General features: G+C 54.7%; 2 protein-coding genes across 3 annotated transcripts in view; both read left to right on the top strand.

Moving 5' to 3' along the window:
* FRMD5 (FERM domain containing 5) overlaps positions 1–22783 on the top strand; it is a 90981-nt gene that overhangs the window by 58452 nt on the left and 9746 nt on the right. For both annotated transcript variants that reach the window (XM_069866636.1, XM_069866637.1), the window contains exons 2-7: positions 10978–11082; positions 13045–13087; positions 13654–13732; positions 18295–18392; positions 20260–20383; positions 20892–20979. In XM_069866636.1, coding sequence (XP_069722737.1) covers positions 10978–11082; positions 13045–13087; positions 13654–13732; positions 18295–18392; positions 20260–20383; positions 20892–20979 — 537 coding nt within the window. The remainder of the gene's footprint in view (positions 1–10977; positions 11083–13044; positions 13088–13653; positions 13733–18294; positions 18393–20259; positions 20384–20891; positions 20980–22783) is intronic.
* Positions 1–22783, top strand: part of ANKRD34C (ankyrin repeat domain 34C) — a 202875-nt gene that overhangs the window by 30878 nt on the left and 149214 nt on the right. The window lies entirely within an intron of this gene.

Raw genomic sequence — 22783 nt, forward strand, 5'->3', positions numbered from 1 at the left:
AACTACAATATTGCAATCAAATTGCTAGGGAAAATCTCTTCATGTTGGCAGTGGAGCTGTGGGTCTTTGATCTCACCCAGCTCAGATGTTGCTGCCAAATGGACTCAAAGCATAAACTTCACTTTGTGAAATAGACTTTTTTGACAGTTTCCTTTAAAAAATAATCTCCTCCTAAGCTTGGGAGGCAGGGAGGGATGGCCAGCCCCACAATGAGATTTCCAAACCAAATAGCGCAGAAAGGAGCTGCTTTCAACTGCTGCTATTTCTTTTCTAAATCCTGTGCTTAATCCGCAGGGTGGCTGGTGGGGGGGATTCATCGCTTCAGCTCCGGGAGTGTGAGCACTGGGGTCCGGCTGGGGCTGGTGGTGGCCGATGCTGCATGAGGGGAGCAGGTTGGGCTCCCTGGCCCCACAGGCTCAGGGTGCTGCGTCTCACGGGGTCTCAGCCGTGCCTGAGCAGGGACACAGGTGCCACTCTGCCCGTGGCCAAACCAAGCTGGCTTTCCTGGGAGCTGAGCTCGGTGGGTTGCAAAGCCATGGTGCCCCTCTTCAGCCCTGCTGAATGGTCCTCACCAGGCACTGGGGCTGTGAGCCCGATTAAACGGGCTGCTTGGGCCTCTGAACCCCCTTTCTGCCCTGGAGCTGGAGCCTAGGCTCGGTGCAGCCGCCTGGCATTGCCAGAGCCATGGTGCCTGGTGCAATGGATGAGAGGCATTCACCAGTTTGCATGGAAGGATTGCTTGTGAGGGAAGGGGAGATCTCCTGGTACTCAATTTGGAGCGATCTCGGATGGCTCTGGGGTGGTTGACGGGGCTGAGATGCTGCAGAGCCATCACTGCCATTCCACAGCTTTTCCTGGCCCGCACCAAGCAGCTTTGAACTCGTATGCGTCTCTGGGCACTTACAAGCTTCTCTCCCCCTGCGCACAGCGAGGTGCGGATGCCTTGCAGCTCCTGCTGATACATTTTCCTTTATCCCCTGGCAGGATGTAGAATGGCCCCAGCCCCTCTGTTTCGCTCTCAGCCCCCTGTGGCCATGGGAATTGCTTCCCCGGAGCAACCTTGCCACGCAAGCCATGTATTTATTTTCCATCTGGAGTGAGTATGCTTCCAGCATCTCCCCAGGATCACAGCTCCTGCCCGTCTGCCTTGTAGAGCCGCGGGGGATCGGCCACTCTCTGCAGCCCCTGCGCTTGGCTGGGCTCCCCCTGCCATCGCGCCACCTCTGGGCTCCCAGCATGAGCCAGTCTGGTTTGGCACTGGGTCAGAAGCTGGTTCTTGCTGCTGAGCGAGGTTTTGCAGTGTTAGCCCACTGGAGGAGATGGGAAGAACCTGCGTGCTGGGGGATTACAGAGACAGGTGTAGTGACGCTTGAGTGAGTATGTGGTACCCAGCCCTCACCTTCCCCTTGCAAAAAGCACATTTAAGGTTGGCTGATGAGGTTTTTCAGCAGATAGAACTGCTCTCCCCACCACACAGCAGCTCCCAGGCATCGGCAGTACCCGAGTGGCTGTGGGAAGAGGCCAGGCTGGCTCTGCACTGGTAGAGGGGCTGGTTGTACTCAGCATCATCAGGGAAACTGGCCTTGCTGGTCTGGAGTTGGGCCTGAGTGGGTAGATTTGGTGACAGCAGTGCTTGCGCTGGGGTGGGAGGCTCACACTTTTACATGACTTTGGGCTTGGTGCTGTCTGACACCTGGTTAAGAAACTGGAGTGAGAGAAACCCATCACGGCATATAGTAAATAGTTTTAAAACCAGCTGTGCTACCAATCTCTAGAAACAAGGCTTTAGGACAGACCTGGGTCTCATCTTGCAATGCAAAACCACCTCTTGCTGTGAGTTCAGGGCCCAGAGCATGGCTGGAGCTCACGAATGTGGTGCTGGAGAGCTGCCGTGCTCGGTGGGACGGGGACGCTCCTGCACACCATTCATTTTCACATGAGCTGCTATTTTTAAATATAAATCCCTTTTATTTTTCTTCATTTTTTTTTTTTTTAGTTGTGGATGACCCTAATTTTGTCTGAGGAGCTTAGAAAAGCTAAGTATGCAAGGTTAGTTTAATCTTCTTAAAGTTTAAAAATCATCTGGGATTCTTCTGTTTGATAGTGCTGGAGGCGCTTATCTCCCTGCAGAAGCCGCATTTCTGTTTGCAGAGCAGCGTGCAGAGCTCCTTGGCAGGGATGGGTGGCAGTTTCAGTGTTTGGCACTTTTAATCTTCAGAAACTTTATAGATGCAGTGTTGAGTGTGGCACGGTGCTCCAGGCTCCTCATGGAAGGGGAGCCCTGAGGGAGTGCAGGGATAGGATGAGGGGAATGGTTTTTAGCTCAAAGAGGGGAGATTGAGATGAGATCTTGGGAAGAAATGTTTTCCTGTGAGGGGGAGAGGCCCTGGCCCAGGTTGCCCAGAGCAGTGGTGGCTGCCCCATCCCTGGAGGGGTTCAAGGCCAGGCTGGATGGGGCTTGGAGCCCTGATCCAGTGGGAGGTGTCCCTGCCCGTGGCAGGGGTGGGACTGGATGGGCTTTGAGGTCCCTTCCAACCCAAACCGTTCTGTGATTCCATGATACTGGGCTGGCAACAGCCGAGCTGCCACGTGCAGGTCTGGGGTCAGATGGGTCCCAACTGGAGCTTGATGAGCTCTGTTTGGAAGGAGAACCTCCAGTCCTCGGTACAGGGAAGTTCTCGTCACTGAGCCATGGGATGGATGCATTTGTCACTGGAAAATCCCACCAGGATCCCCCTGCTGACGGCATAGTGCTGTCCTTCTGTCCTCCTGTAAAAAAGGGATCATGAAACTCACTGGAAGAGCAGTAAATCTCTGTATTAAGCTGTTGCTGAGACGTTAATGCTCTTCAGGTACCTCGTAAAGATGCGGCAGGGCTGGATGGCTCTGAGTGCTTTGTAGAGAAGCGGCACAGGTAGTGGTGGATTCGTGGAGCCTGCACCACTCTGCTTTCCCGTGGCAGCGTCCCCCTCATCAGGGTTTGTCCTTCCGCCAGCTCCTCTTCTCCAGGGTAAAGAGCCTGGTGGCCAGAGCTGTATCTCCCTTGAGCCCTTCCAGCCCCAAACTCATTGTCCTGAGTCTGGCCCCAAGACCCTCCCGCTGCCCTGATGAGCTCAGTCAGACCATGGAGGACTGGAGTGCTGGGAATCCGGGCACCAGGATGTGCCTGGGGCTCCAGAGGTTCCCTAGAATGGATTCTGAGCATCCTTGGATTAAATTGGGTGTGAGGGGGGATGAGGGGGGTCAGCCCACCAATAGCATTGTCCTGCAGTGCTGAAACCATCTGGGTTTTGCTTGTGCTTCAGGGCGATGCACAGCGCGACTGACGGGACCAGCACAGAAAAATTCAGGTTTGCAGGTTTTCTGCCCGCCCCCCGTGCCATGATGCAGACTTCAGTGAGCGGCACGTTTTCATCTCATGTAACACGAGACCAGGCAAAATTAGGGCCTCTTATGAATCAGAACAATCCGGAGTGGTGCATCACGAGTGAATGGCAGTCCCTGGGATCCTCCGCAATGCTGGGAGCCGCAGCACAGCGTGAGAACAGCCGTGCAAGCTCCTGGCACAGACCAACCTCCACCCTATTGTCCTGCTCAGTTGCATAATTGACATTAATAGTGGTAATGAAATTAATAACCGCCCTACAGCCCAGCTATGCCTGGGATGCAATTCTGTGCTTACCTGCGGTTCATCCGGCATTTATAGAATCACAGAATCATTAAGGCTGGAAAAGCCCTCTCAGCTCATCCAGTCCAGTCATCAGCCCAATCCCACTATGGAAACCAAACCACATCCTGAAGTGCCACATCTACGCATTTTTTGAACCCCTCCAGGGATGGAGACTCCACCACTGCCCTGGGCAGCCTCTGCCAGGGCTTCACCACTCTTTCAGTAAAGGAATTTTTTCTGATATCTAATATAAACCTGCCTTGGTGCAACTTGAGGCCAGTTCTTCTTGTCCTATTACTGTTACCTGGGAGAAGAGCCCAGCACCCACCTCACCACAACCTCCTTTCTGGGACCTGTGGAGAGTGATGAGGTCTCCCCTCAGCCTCCTCTTCTCCAGACTAAAGAACCCCAGGTCTCTCAGCTGCTCCTTGTAATTACGTATGTAATGTTTTATGTCACAGAAGTTTAAGACAGAGAGCTAAGTCCTTAGTGTTGAGCAGCAGCTGCCTTTGCGTGGTGCGTGCCGGGTTGGCGTGCGGTGCGTGCGAGCCGGGCTTGCTGCGGTGCGGCTGGCTGGGGTCTCTCCGTTGGGGTGCTGCACCCGGCAAGGCTGACCTCAAAAACTTGCCAACCTTACGGCAGATCTAAGTCTTATTTTATAAGAGCACATAAAGATCAAAACGAAGAATATTTAAGCTGACATTATGCAATAGACAGCACTTTTAAGTTGTGATTTGTAAAGTCAGTCCAGATAATTTCCTGAAAGACATACTGCTAATGATTAATTTAGAATATGTTTAATTCAAGTTAGAGAGATCAAAGAGAAAGCTTTTCCCCTGTAATGCTGCTTGGGGTTTTATGCTTTCACCATGTTCCATTGGACTGGGGGGGTGCCTGATTCGTCCTTTGTTGTGATTTCTTGGTATTCAGATTGCAGAGGGAAGCATTTTGCCACCGTTTGTGCTGATCTGGGGCACGGGTAGGGAAACAAAAGAGCCTGGAGCAAACCCCTGTGGAAGTGATATTGGGAGGTGAGGAGGAGCGTGAATCTGGAGGTGGCCAAGTCATGTCCTCTGCTCTTCTTGTCTAGCCAGGAAGGCTCTCACTCTCGCAGATTCTTCTGGCATTTTCCATGACTGCTGTCTGTAAGAGACTTGCCTGAGTGGGAAAGCTGGATGCGCAGGAGTGGGAGTGAGCCCCGGTGTTGCGGCGTGCCGAGCAGCGTGCCTGGCCGGGCTGCCTGCGGCGGGCAGGGGCTGGCGGAGCTGCCAGCCGGGCCGTGCGCCGCTGCAGCAGATTGCAGGCGTTGCGGCAGCTGCTTCAGCTCTCGGAGCCCTTCAGGTCTAATCTGGAATCATTTACAAGTACGTCTTTATTTATGTAACTAGTTTCTCCTGTATGGTCAGTTGTTTTAACCTCTGGCTGTGTCAGCCATCCCCTTTAGATGTAATCTTTCTAGGGCAAGAAAATAAAGTCAGTATTTGATATTATTTTCTGTATAATGCGGGAGGGCATCCAGTCTGCCTGATGCACCAAACAGACCATCTGGTAAGGGTATTTTGTGCCTGATAGGTGAGCAAGGCTCGGGTATTAGTTCTACTGCTCGGAAGATGCTGCTCCAATTTCTTTTAAGCTCTGTGTTGCTGCTTCGGTCCTTATTGAAGAAATGAACATCATTTAATGAGCAATAACTTGCTGTAAGTCAGGAAAAGGGATTTGGATTCTGGCAGGTTTTGTTGCTCCTTTCCATCCTGTGCCCTTGTGCCGAGCCTGTCGAGCAGGCGCTAGCTGTGTTTGACAGTGATGGATGACACGTGCAGAGACTCAATTAAACTATTAATAAAGCGCAATCTAGGCCACGCTTTTCTAAGTTCGGCACCTAAATCCGTATTCAGGCTCATAAATGAGCGGCCTCGTTTCTCGAGCAGCTGCCAGCAGTGCCAGCGACCACTACGTGCTGGTGAGCCCGGCCAGCAGCTCCCTGCTCCGCTGAGCCCGCCTGCTGTGCTCCGCACCCCTGGGTGCCGCTGCAGCGGGGCCGTGGGCGAGGGGCGCAGGCTGGTTTGGGGGGAACGTGGGGCGCCGTAGCCACAGGGACCTGACTCGGCACTCTCTGCATCTGGGAGCAGCAGCTGGCAGGGACCTGCTTCCCAGCAGCATTAAACACACCTCTCTGCACAAGGGAGCTGGGCAGGGCTGTGGGGTGAGGTGGGCATTCAGCCCCACTGCGGCGAGGTCCCCAGGGACGCTTGCTTTGCCCAAGGAGTTGCCCTAAGCTCAGGCTGGAGCTAAGCAGTTGTGCTCAAGCTGTGGGTTTGTGGTCCTCGAGCCGTGCAAAAGGTGATGTAACTGGTGCGGAGGTCCCTGGGGTCCCTGCTGTCCCTCCTGCTCCCAGCGCATCTCCTCTCCCACCACAGGCTGGCATCTTGTTCCTCTGCAGAATGGTCTGTGCTGGCCCATCCTGGGTGTGCCCTGACCACGGGGCAGGGTGGCCGTACCTGCCACCTGCATGGAAGCTGCTCTGTGGGTCCCCGTCATGCACAGCCGCTGCGTGTCGAAGCCTTGTGGCAGTGGTGCTCAGCCTGCGGTGTTGCCAGTGGGGCCGTGGCTGCAGGGCTGCAGCGAACCCAGCTGCCTGCGCAGGACCGGTGACCCAGCCTGGTGCGGGGCTGGCTACGGCTGAAATACAGGGTTCGATATCTGAGTATGAGGATGGGAATCTCTCCTGTTTCCCAGTGCCGGGTGCATTTGGACATCGTACCAAGGGTAAGCGGCGGCTTTGCCGTTTGCCCTGTGGGGAGGTGAAGGGGATGCAGGAGAGGCGATTTCTGAACTCGTAGCTCTGCACTGTCAGTGTTTGTGTTGGCTGGCAGGACTTACTGCCTGCGGGGAGGTCTGTTTGTTTATGGCCCCAGCATCTCCCAAGGACTGGGATAGTTTTGGCAGGGCTGCTGCCTGCTCAGCTCCAGCCCATCTCCCCAGTTGTGTTGCGGCTGCAAAGCGCTTTGGCTACCACGGTGCAAGCTCTCCCGGCACCACTCTCTCAGCTTTCCTGCTACTTCACCTGCATTCTGCCCAGAAGAGCTCTCTCAAGTCTCCATTTCCACAGCAAGGAGAGTTGCGTAAAGGCTGGGTAATAAATTGGGATGGCGAGTCAGTGGAGCTGAGCAGGGCTGGGATTTGGTGCAGTGCTCAGCTGGCTGCTGTCCCCAGCTGCAGGCTCTGTGAGCCACCTCGGGGCTGCTCCGCTCTAGTTTAGCAGCAGGGTCTAAGAGCCCAGCAAGGTTTTAGTTCAGCATGAGCCAGGCGAGGTTCAGTGAGCCTTCTACTGCCAGGCTGTGAGGTCGGGATCCTCCAGGTGCGCGTCAGGGTAGCTTGTTTGGCCGTGGATGTGGTGGGCAGCTTGGCCAGCATGAGGACACGTCCTCTTGGGTGTCAAACAGCCTCGTGGCCCTGTGAGCAGCGCCTGGAGCCCTCGGCTGTGTTCCCTTGGGGTGGTGGGTGTCCAGCATCTCCCTGAGGGGCAGGATGCTGATCCCTGGAGTTGGACTGCAGCCCCGTGGGCATCGCAGGTGCCCTTGGGACACAGCAGTGAGCCAGCAGCCAGGGCTGGGGCTGCCTTCGAGCTCTGGCTGCTGCAGACGCAGGAGGTGGTGTCGCAGGCAGCAACTTCTCCAGCGCTGCTGCTTGGATCCTCTGTGAAGCCTCCCGGCGGATTTGCTTGCAGGAAAGCCAAACCTTGCTGTTACCCCAGCATAGTGAGAGCAAAGCCACAGACCTGATTTATTGACCCAGAGGGGATTTACAAACCACAGAGCAGAGGAGCCTCGTGGCCACAGCCGCCCGTGGGGCTGGAGCTGAGCTGGGCAGAGCCCGCTGCAGGCGTGCTGCATGCTCTTGTGGGGGCACTCGGCTGTGGAAACTTCATCTCAAACGTATCTTGTCTGCTCCAACAAAGCTCTTCTGGAGTCATTTCTCTTGGGTGTGTGGGGGGCCCACAGGGACATGGGTACAAACCTAACGGGAGGGGGCTCTGTTTGATCTGCAGAGCTGTGGCGCTTCTGAGAGCAATGAATGTGCCCGTGGCTCTCGGCACAGGAAGAGACGTCTGGACACCTGCGAGCAAGGGTGATGGAGGCAAGAGCAGGGACTCGTTCCCAGGACTGCTGGGCTGTGCCTGTGCCTTGGGAGCAGATGCTGAGGCTGCAGGGATGAACCTTGGAGGCAGCCAGTGGATCTTCTCCATTGCCTCTGGGAGTTTAGGCGAGGCTGCTGTGCCGATGCCATGAGCACAGGGCTCCAGGAGGTGCAGGTGCTTGAGCAAGTGGAGGGCTGGGATGTGACCACAATGGTACCGGCCCCACAGCAGAAGGCTAAGGTATGGTCACCAGCAGGGTTTGCAAAGGAGGCTTCGCCTCAGTGATGGCTTTGAGGTCGTTGTCTTCTGGGAGCAGCAAGCCTTAGCGAACATCCTCTGCCTCTTGGCTGAGCTTCATTGTACAGCTCCGAGCCCTTCCCTCTGCCCAGTGTAGGTGCTGCCTGTCCTTCCCCATCCATCTGTTTGGGCTGGAGCTGGAGTGGGCACCACACAGCCCGTGTCCCCGCAGCCCTTTCCTCAGTGCTCACAGCCGATTCTCCTGCTGCCTTCGGTGCGCGGCTGCCTGAGATGCTCTGTCAGGCTGTTGTGTCTGGCCAGGCGCCAGTGCTGCAGCAGCCGGGCAAGCAGGACAGGCTCTCCCTGCACCGAGGAAGAGGTTGCAGCCCAGGAGCCAGGACGGGTCCTGCTGCAGCGGCGTTACCAGAGCTCGCTGCCTGCAGATCCTGCGCTGGAGCCTGCTGGGCTCCGGCACTGCTACCAAGGCAAGCGCTGCAGCCGCTGCATGACTGCAGCCTGGCTTCACGGCTCTCCGAACAAAGCTGCTGCAGTCCCCTGCTCCAGGAATGGGTTAATGCGAGACCCGCAGGTTCCCCAATTGCGCAGCCTGTGTCTGCTGAGGGATTATTTGATCAGATAATGCATGTATTAAATGTATTTGTCAGGGCAACAGAAACCTGTGTTATCCGAAGGAGGCAGCGGCGGCTGTCAGGAGCAGCCTTTGATCTGCAGAGACACGGTGCTGTAAAGCAGGTCTCCCATCAACTGCAAGGTAAAGCATCTCCCTTCACCTGCAGCACTGAGTGCTGGCAGACGGAGGGGCCGGATCCTGCCTATGCAGCCCCCTCAGCCTGGGCACCTCGCTGCGTTTGCTGTGCCATAAAGAGGCAGAGACAGTAGGGTCCATACAATTTGACCTCTCTGACTTTAGGGGTTGGGGGTTTTTCCCCGGGCTGCATCACCTGGTTTAAGCTTGTCATAAGTCAATAAAATATTGGGTTTGTTGCCAAACTTGACACAGACTGAGAGGACCCCACTCAGCATTGCTGAGCCTCAGTCCACTGTGGAGGCACAGCTCTGCTCGGCACAGAGCTGCTGCCCCTGGGATGGATCCTGCAGGCAGCTCCACGGAGCAGAGTGAATTATTGGGGTGTCTCAGGGTTCTTGTCTATGAGTGAAATGTTACAGCGGTTGAGAATGAATTGGATGGAAGTTTTTGGAGTAGTTACATAGCTGTCGTGTGAGGAGTTCAGCGTTGCACTCGGTGTGGATCAATCCCATTGCTCATGGGGGCTCTATGGCCCCTGTGGTGGGATTCTGAAGAGCCAAGGAAGTGTTGAACCAGAGGAGCCTTGCTGTAACTCCTTATTCTTAGCTTATTGATGCTAAACCTATGCTGGGGTAGGAAAACCATTTCTGGATAAAGTGGTGATGGTCTGTTGGATGGAGGGGACACAGAGCCCATCTCTAGCAGTGACTTGGTGGCTGGATGAGCTGTGAGTGGGGCCCAGGGAGCTGTGAGGGGGAGTCAACAGGGTCCTGGTGCCCTCGGCACTGTCGTGTGCTGCATTTAGGTTGGATATTAGGAGTAATTTCTTTACTGAAAGGGTTGTCAAGCACTGGAAGAGGCTTCCCAGAGAGGTAATTGAGTCCACATCCCTGGAGGGGTTTAAAAGATGAGTAGATGTCATACTCGGGTATATAGTCTGGTGGCAGACTTAGCAGGGCTTGATCAATGGTTGGATTTCATGATCTTGAAGGTCTTTTCCAACTGAAACCACTCTGTGATTCCCAGACCAAATGCAGGAAGGACCACGGCATCCTGGACCAGCCCCACTGTGGAGCAGCTCACAGCACTCAGCTTCAGCGTGTGCTCCTGTCTTTATAGCACTCGAAATTAAACTTCTAGAAATTTTGAGAAGTTTTACATGTATAACACTAAAATTCCCTGTTGATGTTAATTCTAGTGCTGTCTGTAAGTTGTACCGGCACAGAGGACCTCCTAAGCTGTAATTCCCAGTGGGGAGGTGCTCCTGGACTCCCCGGAGTGGGGGTCTGGCAGCAGAGCTCGTCCTGGAGCAAGCGCAGCCCCTCTGCCACAGTGCAGTGATACAGAGCCCCAGGGGCAGAGAAGGGTTTTTCCTAAAAGGTCAATAGCACAGAAGGGCACGGGAGGAATGCTAAAACCAGGCAGGTCAGTGGTGGACTCGTGCTGTAGTGCCAGACCCAGGAAAGGCGTTTAACAGATTGAGGAGAGGGCAAACACAGTGAGCTGAGGGTGAGCTGCTCCTGCAGCCAGGGAGTCCAACAGGAGTCACAGCAGCAGCAAAGCTGCAGCCTTGCTGATCTGGAAACATTGACCAGGAGAACAGACCCCCACATTCACAGCTTCCCCCTCCTATGCTTCGCTGCAACTGGAGCTATAGAGTTATTTCCAAACACATTCTGACCTTGCTCACAATTGTCTTTACGCTTTTAGAATACTCGGGGTGTTTTATGGCTTTCAGGCTGTGTTTGGGGTGGTTGCTGATCTGACCTGCTCACGTGCTGGCTGCGCTCTCGCTGCATGCTCTGTCCAGGCAGCTTCACCTCCACGGCGCTGCCTAGAGCTGCTGGACGTGGCTTTGTTGTCCAAGCAGATGTGGGTTTGGCTGGTGCTGCGGTTCCTGGCGAAGCCTGGGCAGCCTCAGCACCCAGCCTGGGTGTGAGGTGGATGGGGACCTTGCTCCCAGTTGCTGTTGGACTGCCCCTCGGTTGGGATGGGAGATGGGGAAAATATCACTGATGAAGCACCAAGGAAGTCGGTGGGGTTTGCACCATCCTCAGTGTCACCTTATGCGTTTTGAACCTTCCCTGCCCCAGCAGTGCCCCAGCTCCTCTGCTCCACTGCTATCATCCTGCTGCTTTGTAAAGGAGTTTCTTTGTCTTGCAGAGAGATGCCAAGGGCCAGTACCTGTTTGACCTTCTCTGCCACCACCTGAATTTGCTGGAGAAGGACTACTTTGGCATTCGGTTTGTGGACCCCGACAAGCAAAGGGTGAGAGCTTTTCCTGCCCAGGCTGGCTGCTGGGGTTCCTTGCAGCTCGCTAGTACCAGACTTGTCCTTGCTGCTGTGGCTGAGAACCGGAGCGTGAGGCAAACGGCTGCAATGAATTTTGGTTTAGGCAGTGATGAGGGGCTCTTCCCCAGCAATTCTCGCTGCTCTTGCTGCTGGGAAGGGACAAGCCAGGGGTTGTGTCCCCTCTGCACTGGCACCGCGTCGGGGAGCCCTATGGGGATTTTTCTTGGAGCATCTTCTCCTGTAGCAAGTGAATGGGCAGATGGAGAAGGGTGCAGGATCTGTGCTTTGTCCCAGCTAGTGCAAGGAGAGGATGTTTCTCTGCTGTTGCATGTGATGGGTCAGTGTCCAGGGCCAGATCCTGCTTCTCCTGCCCTCTGGATGCAAAGCCCAAAGGCAGTGGCTGCCTGCAGTGACGTCGGAGCCCAAGGGAGAGAAGGGAACTGAGGCAGAGCTGGCACACTTGGTGATGCCCAGAACACTCTGGTGATTTCCTTCTCCTGGAAACAATCTGATCCAGTTCAGGGTGGGAGGGCTGAGGCAAGAGCCAGCCCACCTTTGGGCAGCATCCCAGGACAGTGCTGCCTGGGGGGACCCCTCAACGTGAGAGCCAGCCCCAGCGCTGCCGCAGGGGGCAGGACAAGGGGCAATGGCCTCAAGCTCTGCCAGGGGAGGTTCAGACTTGACATCAGCAAAACGTTTTTCACAGAAAGGGTCATTGGGCACTGGCAGAGGCTGCCCAGGGAGGGAGTTGAGTCACCTTCCCTGGAAGGGTTTAAAAGACTGGTGAATGAGGTGCTGAGGGACGTGGTTTAGTGATTGATGGGAATGGTTGGACTCTATGATCCGGTGGGGCCTTTCCAACCTAGTGATTCTGTGATTCCTGTGCAATGGGGCTGGCAAAGAGCTGCCTGGGTTTAGTGTCTCTTCAGCTGGAAGAGCTGCATTTAAGCCAGTGATGAACTAAGCTGCCACTTCAGTCTGTTATTTCTTATGCATAAGTCGATATTGCTTATTGAAAATGTGCTCTGCCAGTGTCTGACCTGGCTGGGGGGGCACAGCGAGCAGGTCCTGGCTTTGCTTTGCCCGGGGCCGGACTGGGAGCCCCAGTGCAAGGGAGATGCAGCTGTGGAGGGTGCAGGGCCATGGACAGCAGAGATCCTGCCAAGTGAGGGAACAGAGAGCAAAAGATCCTGCCTCCTTGCCTGACACTTGGCGGTGCTCCGTTGGGTGTGCCAGGGGTGGCAATGCCAGTACTCAGCCCATTCCAGCCCAGTCCAAAAGACAATGGTGCTTATTCCCAGCGTGACGGGGACTACCGTGACCTGGATGTTCCCTTGGTCCTGCAGTAGGTTCCTGGGCGTGGGGCAGGCATTTCGGGAACCTTTCCTGTGGACAACCTGGTGCCTCTGTTGGAGCACTGGGAGCACTTGCTGCCAGCGACCCTTGGATCCCTTGCGGCTGTCCCATGCCCCAGGCTCCCCAAATCCTCCTGCGCCAGGGGCTGTGTCTGCACAGGGAGATGCCTCCCGGCGAGCCCCTGCTTTGTCCAGCACCACTCCTGGGGCTGCCACAGGGTCCTGGCTGGGTGCGGAGGGAGCACAACCGCTCGCCTGGCACCAGCAGAGCCCGACTGTGCTACTGCCTTGGGGGATGCCAAAAGGGGATGTGGAGAACTTGGTTTTCTCTGGGGCCAGGCAGAGAAAGAGGCATCAGATGAGGAGACTGGGGCTCAGGACCTGCTCAGACCCTGCCTCAGCTGCTGGCTATGGCTCCAGCCCCCTCCACCTCCGCTGGGCAGCTCCCCAGCTCTGCTGCAACACGGGAGTTTATTTCAAGCAGAGGGATTTCTTTGTTTCTTTAATTTTGCCCAGAAGAGTCAATGTCATTAACTGAAAGCGTGTGTTTGCATTGTTTTAATTACCCTGTTTTTCCTTTCAGCATTGGCTGGAGTTTACCAAGTCGGTAGTGAAGCAGATGAGGGGTGAGTGCTGCGGGTGGACATCCCAGGGCAGTCTCACACGCTCTTTTCGATTAAGATATATTTCCATTTTCCCCAGTCCTTGCTCTCTGGGGTCAATTCCCAACACGTCTCCTAGAAAAAAAAAAAAAAGGCCTTTTTGATTATCCCCAAAGCTGTTCCGCTGGGTCAAAGCAGGATCAGCCTCCACTGTCCCAGTGCTGTTGCAGCTAACCATGAGTACGGAGCACTGACTTTTCCAGAAACCCGGAGAGCGATGATGGGGATGAGCAAACGAGACCCACCCAGTGAGTTGGGAGCGGGTTGTGTGGCCAGCAAAAGGTGCTGTGGGAGCTTCCCCATGGCTTTACCAGGGACAACCGCTCCCCCCGTGGCCACCACAGTGGTGAGCAGCCCCGTGCCCCTCTGCTCCAGCTGTGCCAAGGGTGGCAGGGTGTGTTTAGGGGTAGCGGGGAGGGCTGGTGAGACCCCCGGCAACACCCAGCTGTCTCCTTGAGCTGGGCTGTTCAGGAGGACGAAGGGACAAACTTTGTTGTCGAGTGACTGCGGTGTCGCTGCTCTCCCTGCAGCCCAGCCTCCCTTCACCATGTGCTTCCGCGTGAAGTTTTATCCCACGGACCCCGCTGCGCTGAAGGAGGAGATCACCAGGTAAGACCTGGGTACACATGCACCAGCCGGACCGGGCAGCGAGGGCTTGGCCAAGGTGGGAACACACCCTGCCGAGCTTTGCTTGTTGGTCAAGACAGAGCAACAGCCATTTAGGTTTCCAAACAAGCCTGGATAATCCTGGGCTATCCCAGCAGTGGGGAAAAAGGTGTGGGAATGCCCACCCATGCTCTGTGGTGTGTGTGGAGCCTCCATGCCTGGTGGGGAGCACTCCCCATGGGTTTAATCCTACTGACTCGTCTTGCAGCTGCAGTTGGTTACAAACCCTCTGTGGCCAGGTCAGCACGCCCTGAGCACGGCACTGCTCGCTGGAATGTCCGGCACGGCTTTGGTACCGTTCTGCTCCTAGGCTGCACCAGCTGCCCACCCTTCCCTGCAGATCTCCAAAATCCTCCTTCCAGCTGGAAGCCCTGGGGTGGACCAGTGCAGGAAGGTGGATGCAAGCAGAAGCAACAGTTCTCCTGCAAGAGAAGCTCTTTTTGTGCCAGGGGAGGTTTAGATTTGATATTAAGAAAAATTGCTTTATCAAAAGAGTGGTGAAGCAGTGGCAGAAGCTGCCCAGGGCAGTGGGGGAGTCTCCATCCCTGGAGGGGTTCAAAAAACATGTAGGTGTGTCACTCTGGGACACGGTTTAGCAGGCACGGTGGGGTTGTGTTGATGCTTGGATTGGATGATCTTAGACATCTTTTCTAACCTTAATGATTCTATGATTATTAGAGTCTGACCTCTGCTGATGCTCCAGCCGCTTCTGAATCAGCTGTTAGTGCCACTGCCTGAGCACATCCTCAGCTCAGGGTGTCATTATGCGTGCTTGCTCTGCTGGGAGGGGTTTGAGTGTCTCCAGTTCCCTTGATGTCCCCTAGAAGCAAATAGCTGCATCCCTTTTACGTAAGGGGCATGAATGCTCTAGGAGAAACGGCTGATAAACTGCAATTCAGAAACTTGACAGCGCTTCTCTCGAGTTTCTATCTTTAGAGGTTCTTCATGCCGCTCTTCCTGCCGGAAGGAAGGACATGAGGAACACTCGTGGAGGAATCGCAGCAGCTTTGGAAAACAAGCCCTGACTGGATCTCTGGTTGCCTGCTGTGGCTTGGAGGGTCGGGTTCTGCCCTAGGCAGCTGGGCTGGCGCCTTCACTAAAGGCTTCTGCATTTTAACCCCGGAGCCTTTGACTGTTGTTGCTGCAGATAACCCTTAGCTGCCTTTGCAAGGGGTTTGTTAGGGAGAGGGAGGGGATTCTGGTAAGATCTCACCTGGAGCTTTGTGTTCAGTTCTGGAGACCTCAGAACAGGAAGGACGTGGAGCTGTTGGAGCAAGTCCAGAGGAGGCCATGGAGATGATCCAAGGGCTGGAGAACCTCCCATAGGAGGCCAGGCTGATAGAGTTGAGGTTGTTCAGCCTGGAAAAGAGAAGGCTCTGGGGAGGCCCTAAAGCAGCTTCCAGCACTGAAAGGAGCTCCAGGAAACCTGAGGAGAGGCTCTTGATCAGGGAGTGCAGGGATAGGGCAAGGGGAATGGTTTTGAGCTGAAAGAGGGCAGATTGAGATGAGATTTTAGGAAGAAATGCTCCCCTCTGAGGGTGGGGAGGCCCTGGCCCAGGTTGCCCAGAGCAGGGGTGGCTGCCCCATCCCTGGAGGTGTTCCAGGCCAGGTTGGATGGGGCTTTGAGCTCCAGAGGTGTCCCTGCCATGGCAGGGGTGGGACTGGATGAGCTTTGAGGTCCCTTCCAACCCAAACCATTCTGTGATTCTATGAATGTACAAAACTCATGAAAGCTTTGCTCGTGATTCACAGAAGGACAGAAAAGTCAAAACTAAAAAAATCCTTATGATTTGGAAGCCTGAGAAAGTTTTGGTTCTTCAGGTCTGGCCTCAGATGGGAGATGCAGATGAGGAGGAAAACATTTGGAAAGAGCTCAGTGCACATTCACTGAGTGCCTGCTTAGAAGTGCCTTCGTGTCCGGAATGCCGATGCTCCTGCTGCTGCCAGCACATGGGCTGTAATCAGCTTTTGTGGAGAGGATTGGTCTGTTTTTTCACACAGGCACATTGTAGGGGACCCACAGAAGCAACCAAGAATAGTTCTATGTGGATCCGTATTTCTTGCTTTAAGAGACATTTATTCACTTTGCAGATTTACCTTCATTCCCATTGGGCTGGAATTTCAACATGAAATGGGAAAAGGTTGTGTTTCTGAGCAGTGATGGGCTGTTGTTTGGGCACTGAGCTGCACAAACAGCAATTAATTGTGTTTCCTCCCTTTAATCAGAGCTTAGCAAACATCTGCAGTTGTGGAACACAGTGAGGATTGAAATGCAGGGCAGGGATTTACCCTTGGAGGGTGGGAGCAGACACAGGAGCATCAGGGCGATGGGGGGACAAGCCAGAGCATCCAACTCAGTCCCTGGGTGCCTGGTGAAGGACTCAGCGTGAGCATCTCACCTCCTGGTACCTGCACATCCTTCTCCTTGTGGGCCCCACGGTGGCTCCGGGGGATGGAGCCAGACTGGGAGCTTGCTGGTTTGGGCTCAGATGTCTTTAATGTCCTCATCCCACAGCCCAGCGCTGCCCCAAGCAGCTCCCCTTTCCAGGGGATATTTCCAAGGCTTTGGAAAACCTGTGTGGCACCTGCTGACCATTTCTGTGTGTAAAACCATCACGGATCTACAGCCGTTCCGGGCCAGAAGGGAACAGGGTGTTCCATGGTGGGGTGTGCACGCAGGGCTGGGGCATTGGCAGAGTTAAACCTGTGAGCTTGTGTGTGTTCTTAGAGGTCGGGGCTGGTGCTGGGTGAGGCTGCTGGCAGTGTTTGCCAGCACAAACTGGGCTCTCTGTCCTGGCTGGCCCCACGTGAGGCACCCTGGGTGCTGGGAGATGAGGTGGGTGGTGCTTCAGAGGTGATGGCATGGACTGGGAGACCAAAACCCTGTTCTCCTGCCCACGAATAAAGCACGAGTGCAGAGCTCTGCAGCCCAGCCAGGCTCAGGCTGTCAGGGTCCAGGTCAGATGGTCCCCCCAGGGCCCCTCCAGATGCCTCACACACCACGCTGAGCCCCCTGGGTGGGTGGGTGGACGGGCTGTCCCTGCTTGCAGCTGAAACCTGGGCTTAAAATTCACTTTCCCCTGAACTGAGTACACTTTAGCATCTGAATTTCTCTTTAATATATTTTATCTGTGAAAATTAGTGGTTTATCTCATCATAAATATGGATTTGAGCAGCGAAGCATGACAGAGATATTGCGGAGTGTGAGTCTGGTTATTTAAACACATTTCTCAGCGCTCCCATTTCAATTTTTCTCCTTCACTCGCTGACTTACGCTTTACCATCAAAACGTTCTCCCGGATGCTTTGCCACATGACTCAGCCTAAACTGTTGCTGAGGTTTAAATTTATTCAAATATGTGATTTTCCAACATAGTTTATCTTTCCTCTCGGCTTTGGTGCATGGAGATAGAGTTGGGTGAGCGCCAGAGGTGGCTGGCTCTGGGTGACGTGGTGCTGACCATCATCGAGCACGGAGGAGGGAAGCACATGCCGAAAGATGAGAGGATATGGGAAGGTGGGAAAGGAGAAAATAACATTCGGGGGAAGCTGAGCAACTGGGCAAAGATGCAGAACTGGAAAGCACAACAGTCGCTGATGGGCCTGGGACATCGAGAGCTCCTGCAGAGCATCATCCCCAGGCACCTCTGCCCCCAGTGACCTTGTGACAGGCTGGGGCAGTTGTGATTGTGCTGCCCGAACCAGGGTGAAGCATCGTGCTCTACAACTACCTGAAAGGGGGTTGTGATGAGGTGATTGCTGGGCTCTTCTACCAAGTAACAAATGATAGGACAAGAGGAAATGGCCGCAAGTTATGACAGGGGAGGTTTAGATTGGATATCGGGAAAAATTTCTTTACTGAAAGAGTGATGAAGCCCTGGCAGAGGTTGCCCAGGGAAGTGGTGGGGTCACTATCCCTGGAGGAGTTCAAAAACCATGTGGATGTGGCAGTTTGGGACGTGGTTTAGTGGGCACAATGAGATTGGGCTGATGGATTAGCTAAGAGGTCATTCCCAACCTTAACAAATTTACGCTTCTATGATCACAAGGGACTCCAGGGTGTCCAGGGACTCCAGGCAGGCAGAAGGGACCAGAACTCCCTTGTCTCGGAGATTCCTCCTTTCCATGTTTTCCTTGGTGGGAATGCACATCCCAGTATCTCTGTGCCCAGGGGAGCTTTGCCCCTGCTAGCAGCTCTGCCCTGCTGTGTGGCCGTGCGGGTGGGGACCCAGATCTGCAGAGAGTTTCATCAGCCCTCGGGTCGCATGCCGAGCCCGGAGCAGGTGCCATGTCCCTGTAGGCTGCAGTGGGGCTGGGACACATAGGTCCGAGCCCCAGCGCTCGGTCATTCTCGCTTGTCCGCTCCTGGAAGTGTGACGTCTTGTGAAGGGGCTGCTGGAAAGCCATGTGGTGCAAGTGTCTTGTGGCAGGTACTCCATATCTAAATCTCCTGTTTAGGTGATTTAAATTTTGCTTAGTAAATGGACTCTTCTTTTCTGTCCTCAGGTATTTAGTCTTCCTGCAGATCAAGAGAGATCTCTACCACGGCCGTCTCCTCTGCAAGACCTCGGATGCTGCGTTGTTGGCTGCCTATATCCTTCAAGGTAATGCTTTTTGACAAGATAAATTTCCTTTTTGTGCTAAGTACCGATTACATTATTTCATGTATAACAGCTTGCTGCCCCTAGAATACAAATGTCATCCCGCCAGCGTGGGGCTCGTGCTTCGAGACTGTGCCTGTGCCGGGCAGTGCTGGGCTGGTGGAGGGTGAGGACTGGTGTCGGGGTCTCACCCACAGCACCGTGCTGCCATCTGCTCCCTGAGCTGTCCCACCTGTCTTTGGGGTGGTGACATCCCCGTGAGCATCCCCTTGGCTAATGCAGCCCCTGGCTCCTAGTTCTGTGCTTGTCCAGCCGCAGAATCAGCCCTGTGACAAAGTGCTTCCCTCGCTGGGGCTGCGCACAGCCCGCAGGAGCTCTGACCAGCGCCTGCCCTGTGCAGTTGCAGAGAGGGCTCAGAGTGAACTGCAAGCTTGCTGATTGCTAGGACCGATGAAAACGGCCGTGGGTAAGCTCGTTGCTTGCTGCCGAGTACCTCGGCAAAGAAAGTGCCTTTGTCAGCGAGTGGCAGAGGGGCTGATGGAGTTGGGAGCAGGAAAAACCTCCTGCCTGTTTTCCTGCTGGCACGCCTCTGCCCGCTCTTGTCTCCACTGCCCGTGACAGCGAGAGCGCTGAGGTGGCCAGTGTCACCAGGATGCTCAGCAAGGACTCTGGGGTTGTTTGGAAGAGCTGGTTGTGCTGGTGTGGCAGCCAAGTGTGTTGTTGTGCTGTTAGCACCGTGATGCTGGGCATGGGAACAGGCTTCCCTGCTGGAGTGTGCTCGGCTTGGTGCAATGCAGTCCTCCAGTGCCTGCGGTCCCATCCCCAGGACGAGCTGTGGAGATGAGCCCCAGCAGTCAAAAAAGACAAATTTCAGCTCTGAAGTGGTTTTGGATTATTTCATAGTACCAGTGCCTTTCTTCCTTTTTAGTTCTTTAAGCAGGAAACATAAAAATCGATGCAATTTTGCTTAGGACCTGAGGCTGGAGGGAATTAAATGAGAGCAAGGTCCTTTCATCCCCAGCGGCAGGAGGCTGCCGGGTTCCTGTAAATCCCAGCAGGAGACACCAGCCATAGAGCTGTGCTGTGCTCAATGCCAGCAGCAATTGCTGATGGCTCCAATGGGGAGGTAGAGAGGGAGCGGAGCTGCATCAGCCCACGCCGAGGAGAGAGTTGGGCTGAGCTCAGAAATCAGCTTGGCTTGGGCATTTCTGCACCCCGATCAGTGCTCAGGGTCAGGGCCACTGGGATTGTCTTGAGGACAGACCTCCAGTTACGGAGCTTTCAGCTTGCCTATGCTCAAAGCAGGTTCTCCAGGTGGGGATCAATCCCTGCCCACAGCCATTGCGGGCAGTGTCACCACAGAACAGAGCTACTGGGCTAGCCTATTGTCACCCAGTAACACCTCGCTGGGCTGGGTGGTGGGGAAGGAGCTTTCCTCAATATTGCTTTAAAGATTCCAAACTAATTCCATTTTTCCAAGGCTCGGCTGCATTTGCTGGACCAACAGAACTTGCTACCAGTCTTGTTCCCAGCCAGCTGGGATTGGGGTGGGGACCAGGGCTGCCCCAGGTGTGCTTGTGGCCAACCGCCACAGGGCTGCCATCGCACGGACCCGGCAAACAGCTTGAGGAATTAATAAATTTGAGACAGTAATTATCTGCTGGTGGGGGATTCCCAAGCAAATGGTGAAATTAACTGGATGCAGTTAATGCCTTGTAAATGATCCTTCCTAGTGGGAAGCGTGGCCAGGTTGGGGCATCATTCCTGGGATACTCTGAGTCCCAGCCCTGTGCCCCAGGGCAGGTGCTGCTGAGATGAGGATGCTCACCATGTTACGCTGCTGCTCCTGACTGGTTCTGTCTCCCACCAGCTGAAATTGGAGACTATGACCCGGGGAAGCATCCTGAAGGCTACAGCTCCAAGTTCCAGTTCTTCCCCAAGCACTCAGAGAAGCTGGAGAGGAAAATTGCAGAGATCCACAAGTCGGAGCTGAGGTACGGCTGGAAGGCTTCACTGAGTGGGAATCACTGCAGGGTTAGTTTTTTAACTCTGAGCATGAGGAGGCCCTGGCCCAGGTTGCCCAGAGCAGTGGTGGCTGCCCCATCCCTGGAGGGGTTCAAGGCCAGGTTGGATGGGGTTTGGAGCCCCTGATCCAGTGGGAGGTGTCCCTGCCCATGGCAGGGGGTGGGACTGGATGGCCTCTGAGGTCCCTTCCAACCTGAACCATTCCAGGATTCTAATTCAGCCCTAAATTTTGTAGATGCTCCCGAATTTTGGTCCTTCCTGGTGTTGCAGGATTGGTTTCTCTCCTGCTGAATTGGGCTGGCAGGAGGAGAAAGGCCGGTGTCAGTGCTGGTTTCCTGCTGTAGGTGGATTTGCTGATGAATGCAATGGGAATTGCCGTGACTGATGCCTCCTGTTAACAGAAACCCTGCAGCTGAGGGCCGAGTTCCACATTTGTGTCTTCCATGGATATTCATTTCTCCTTTTCCCCTCCGGCAGCGGGCAGACACCAGCTACTTCAGAGCTGAATTTCCTCAGGAAAGCCCAGACTCTGGAGACCTATGGGGTTGACCCACACCCTTGCAAGGTAAAGCACTTCTCTGAACACTCTTACTTGCATTGGATTTCTCACTCCAGCCAGGAACAAGCTGCCAGGGGCCACTGCCTGTCCAAAGTGCATCCCTTTGAGCTTTGGTGTCAGCAGAGCCGTGGTGCGTGGGTCGTGCTGGAGCCAGCAGTCCCCTCCGGCCAACAAAACCAACCCCAAGCAGGCACATGTGCACAGAGGAGAGCAGGGAGGCAGAGAGGACTCCAAATTTCTCCCAGAGAGTGTTTAGGGAAGTCATAAGAAAGTGTTTTCACATGCAAACAGCTATAAAAGACAGTGGCCCATCACTGTCTGCTGAAGCCTGTAATTTGGAGGCAGAACAAGACCAGTAATATGTCTGAGAAAGCAGCAAGCATTAATCTGCCAGAGACAGTCTATTGCCCTGCTCTCCCCTGGCCAGTAATCCAGTTTGCTGTTTGAAATGCTTTTTATTGACTGCAGATGTCACTGCGTGTGGCTCTCGCTGGTCCCTTATAGTCACACGTGGCGTGCAAAACAGAGGGAGTCATACTCTCAGGGCAGTGCCTGCTCTGCGGTCCCGGGGCTGTTAATGAATTACACCACATAAATACCCCCTGGCAGTGAGTGCCCCTGGACTGCGGCGGGGCTGTCCCGCTTTCTGGCCAGGCTGGAGGAGCGGAATCATCGTGCGGGTTCAGCTGCACTGGGCTGTGCTGCCCTGGGAGCGATGCTGAGCACGTCTGGCTCAGCGCCGGTGCTGCGGGGTCTGTGCTTTGCTCTTACTCCCCTGTAGGGTCCTGTGGCCCATTTAGCATCCCCAGCCCCTGCTGAGCCTCTGCACCCCGGCTCCTTGTCCTTGCCCTCAACATGACCCTCCCTTCCTTGTGGCACCCAGCTCCCCTTCTTCCATGACGAGGACGAGCTTGGCCTCACTCCTCTTATCCCAAAGCAGCAACCCCAAAACTGTGCAGCCTCCAGCCTGGCACCCCATTAGTTTCTGAATGCCCTGATAGGGCATGGGGGAACGGCTTTAAATTGGAGAGGGGAAGATTTAGACTGGACATAAGGAGGAAATTCTTCACAATGAGGGTTGGGAGGCCCTGGCCCAGGTTGCCCAGGGTAGTTGTGGCTCCACCATCCCTGGCGGTGTTCGAGGCCGGGTTGGATGGGGCCTTGAGCAGCTTGGTCCAGTGGGAGGTGTCCCTGCCCGTGGCAGGGGGATTGGAATTAGGTGGTCTTTAAGGTCCCTTCAAACTCAAACCACTCTATGATGAGCTCAGACACGAGAGTTCAGAGATTACTGGGAGCAAAGTGAGGCAGTTGTACCCCTGATCTGGGGAGATCCTGGGCACGGGACATCCCAGCAGTGATCAGATCAGCCCCGTGGGCTCAGGGCAGCACCGCTCGCCACTGAGACGCCCCATGCCACGCTTTCCCCCAAGAAAACATTGCAGACACCAGTCCAGCATCACTCTTCTATAACCGCCCCTGTAATTCCTTGCCTGCTTTTCCTGCCCGATGCGCCAGAAATCCTGAGCATGGTGTGCTCCTTCCCTTTGGCTCAGCATCCTTCAAAAGCCACCAGGACATCTTCCAACCAAATAGGAGTCAGGGGGGCTCTAACAATAACTAAGCAGCCACAACTGTTTCATAATATTTTTAAAACTCAGCGTATATCTGTTTTTTTCTGTGCACACCAGTGCAGTTAATGATTGCTTCCCTGGAGTCTAGACGTTGTGATTAAGTTAAACTGCTGCCTTGCTCCATACATGACACTAATTATTTGGTTTAAACCGTTGCGATGCCGCCCAGCTGCACTGGC

Source organism: Phaenicophaeus curvirostris, chromosome 12 (genome assembly GCF_032191515.1).
Source record: "Phaenicophaeus curvirostris isolate KB17595 chromosome 12, BPBGC_Pcur_1.0, whole genome shotgun sequence".
Taxonomy (NCBI): Eukaryota; Metazoa; Chordata; class Aves; order Cuculiformes; family Cuculidae; genus Phaenicophaeus; species Phaenicophaeus curvirostris.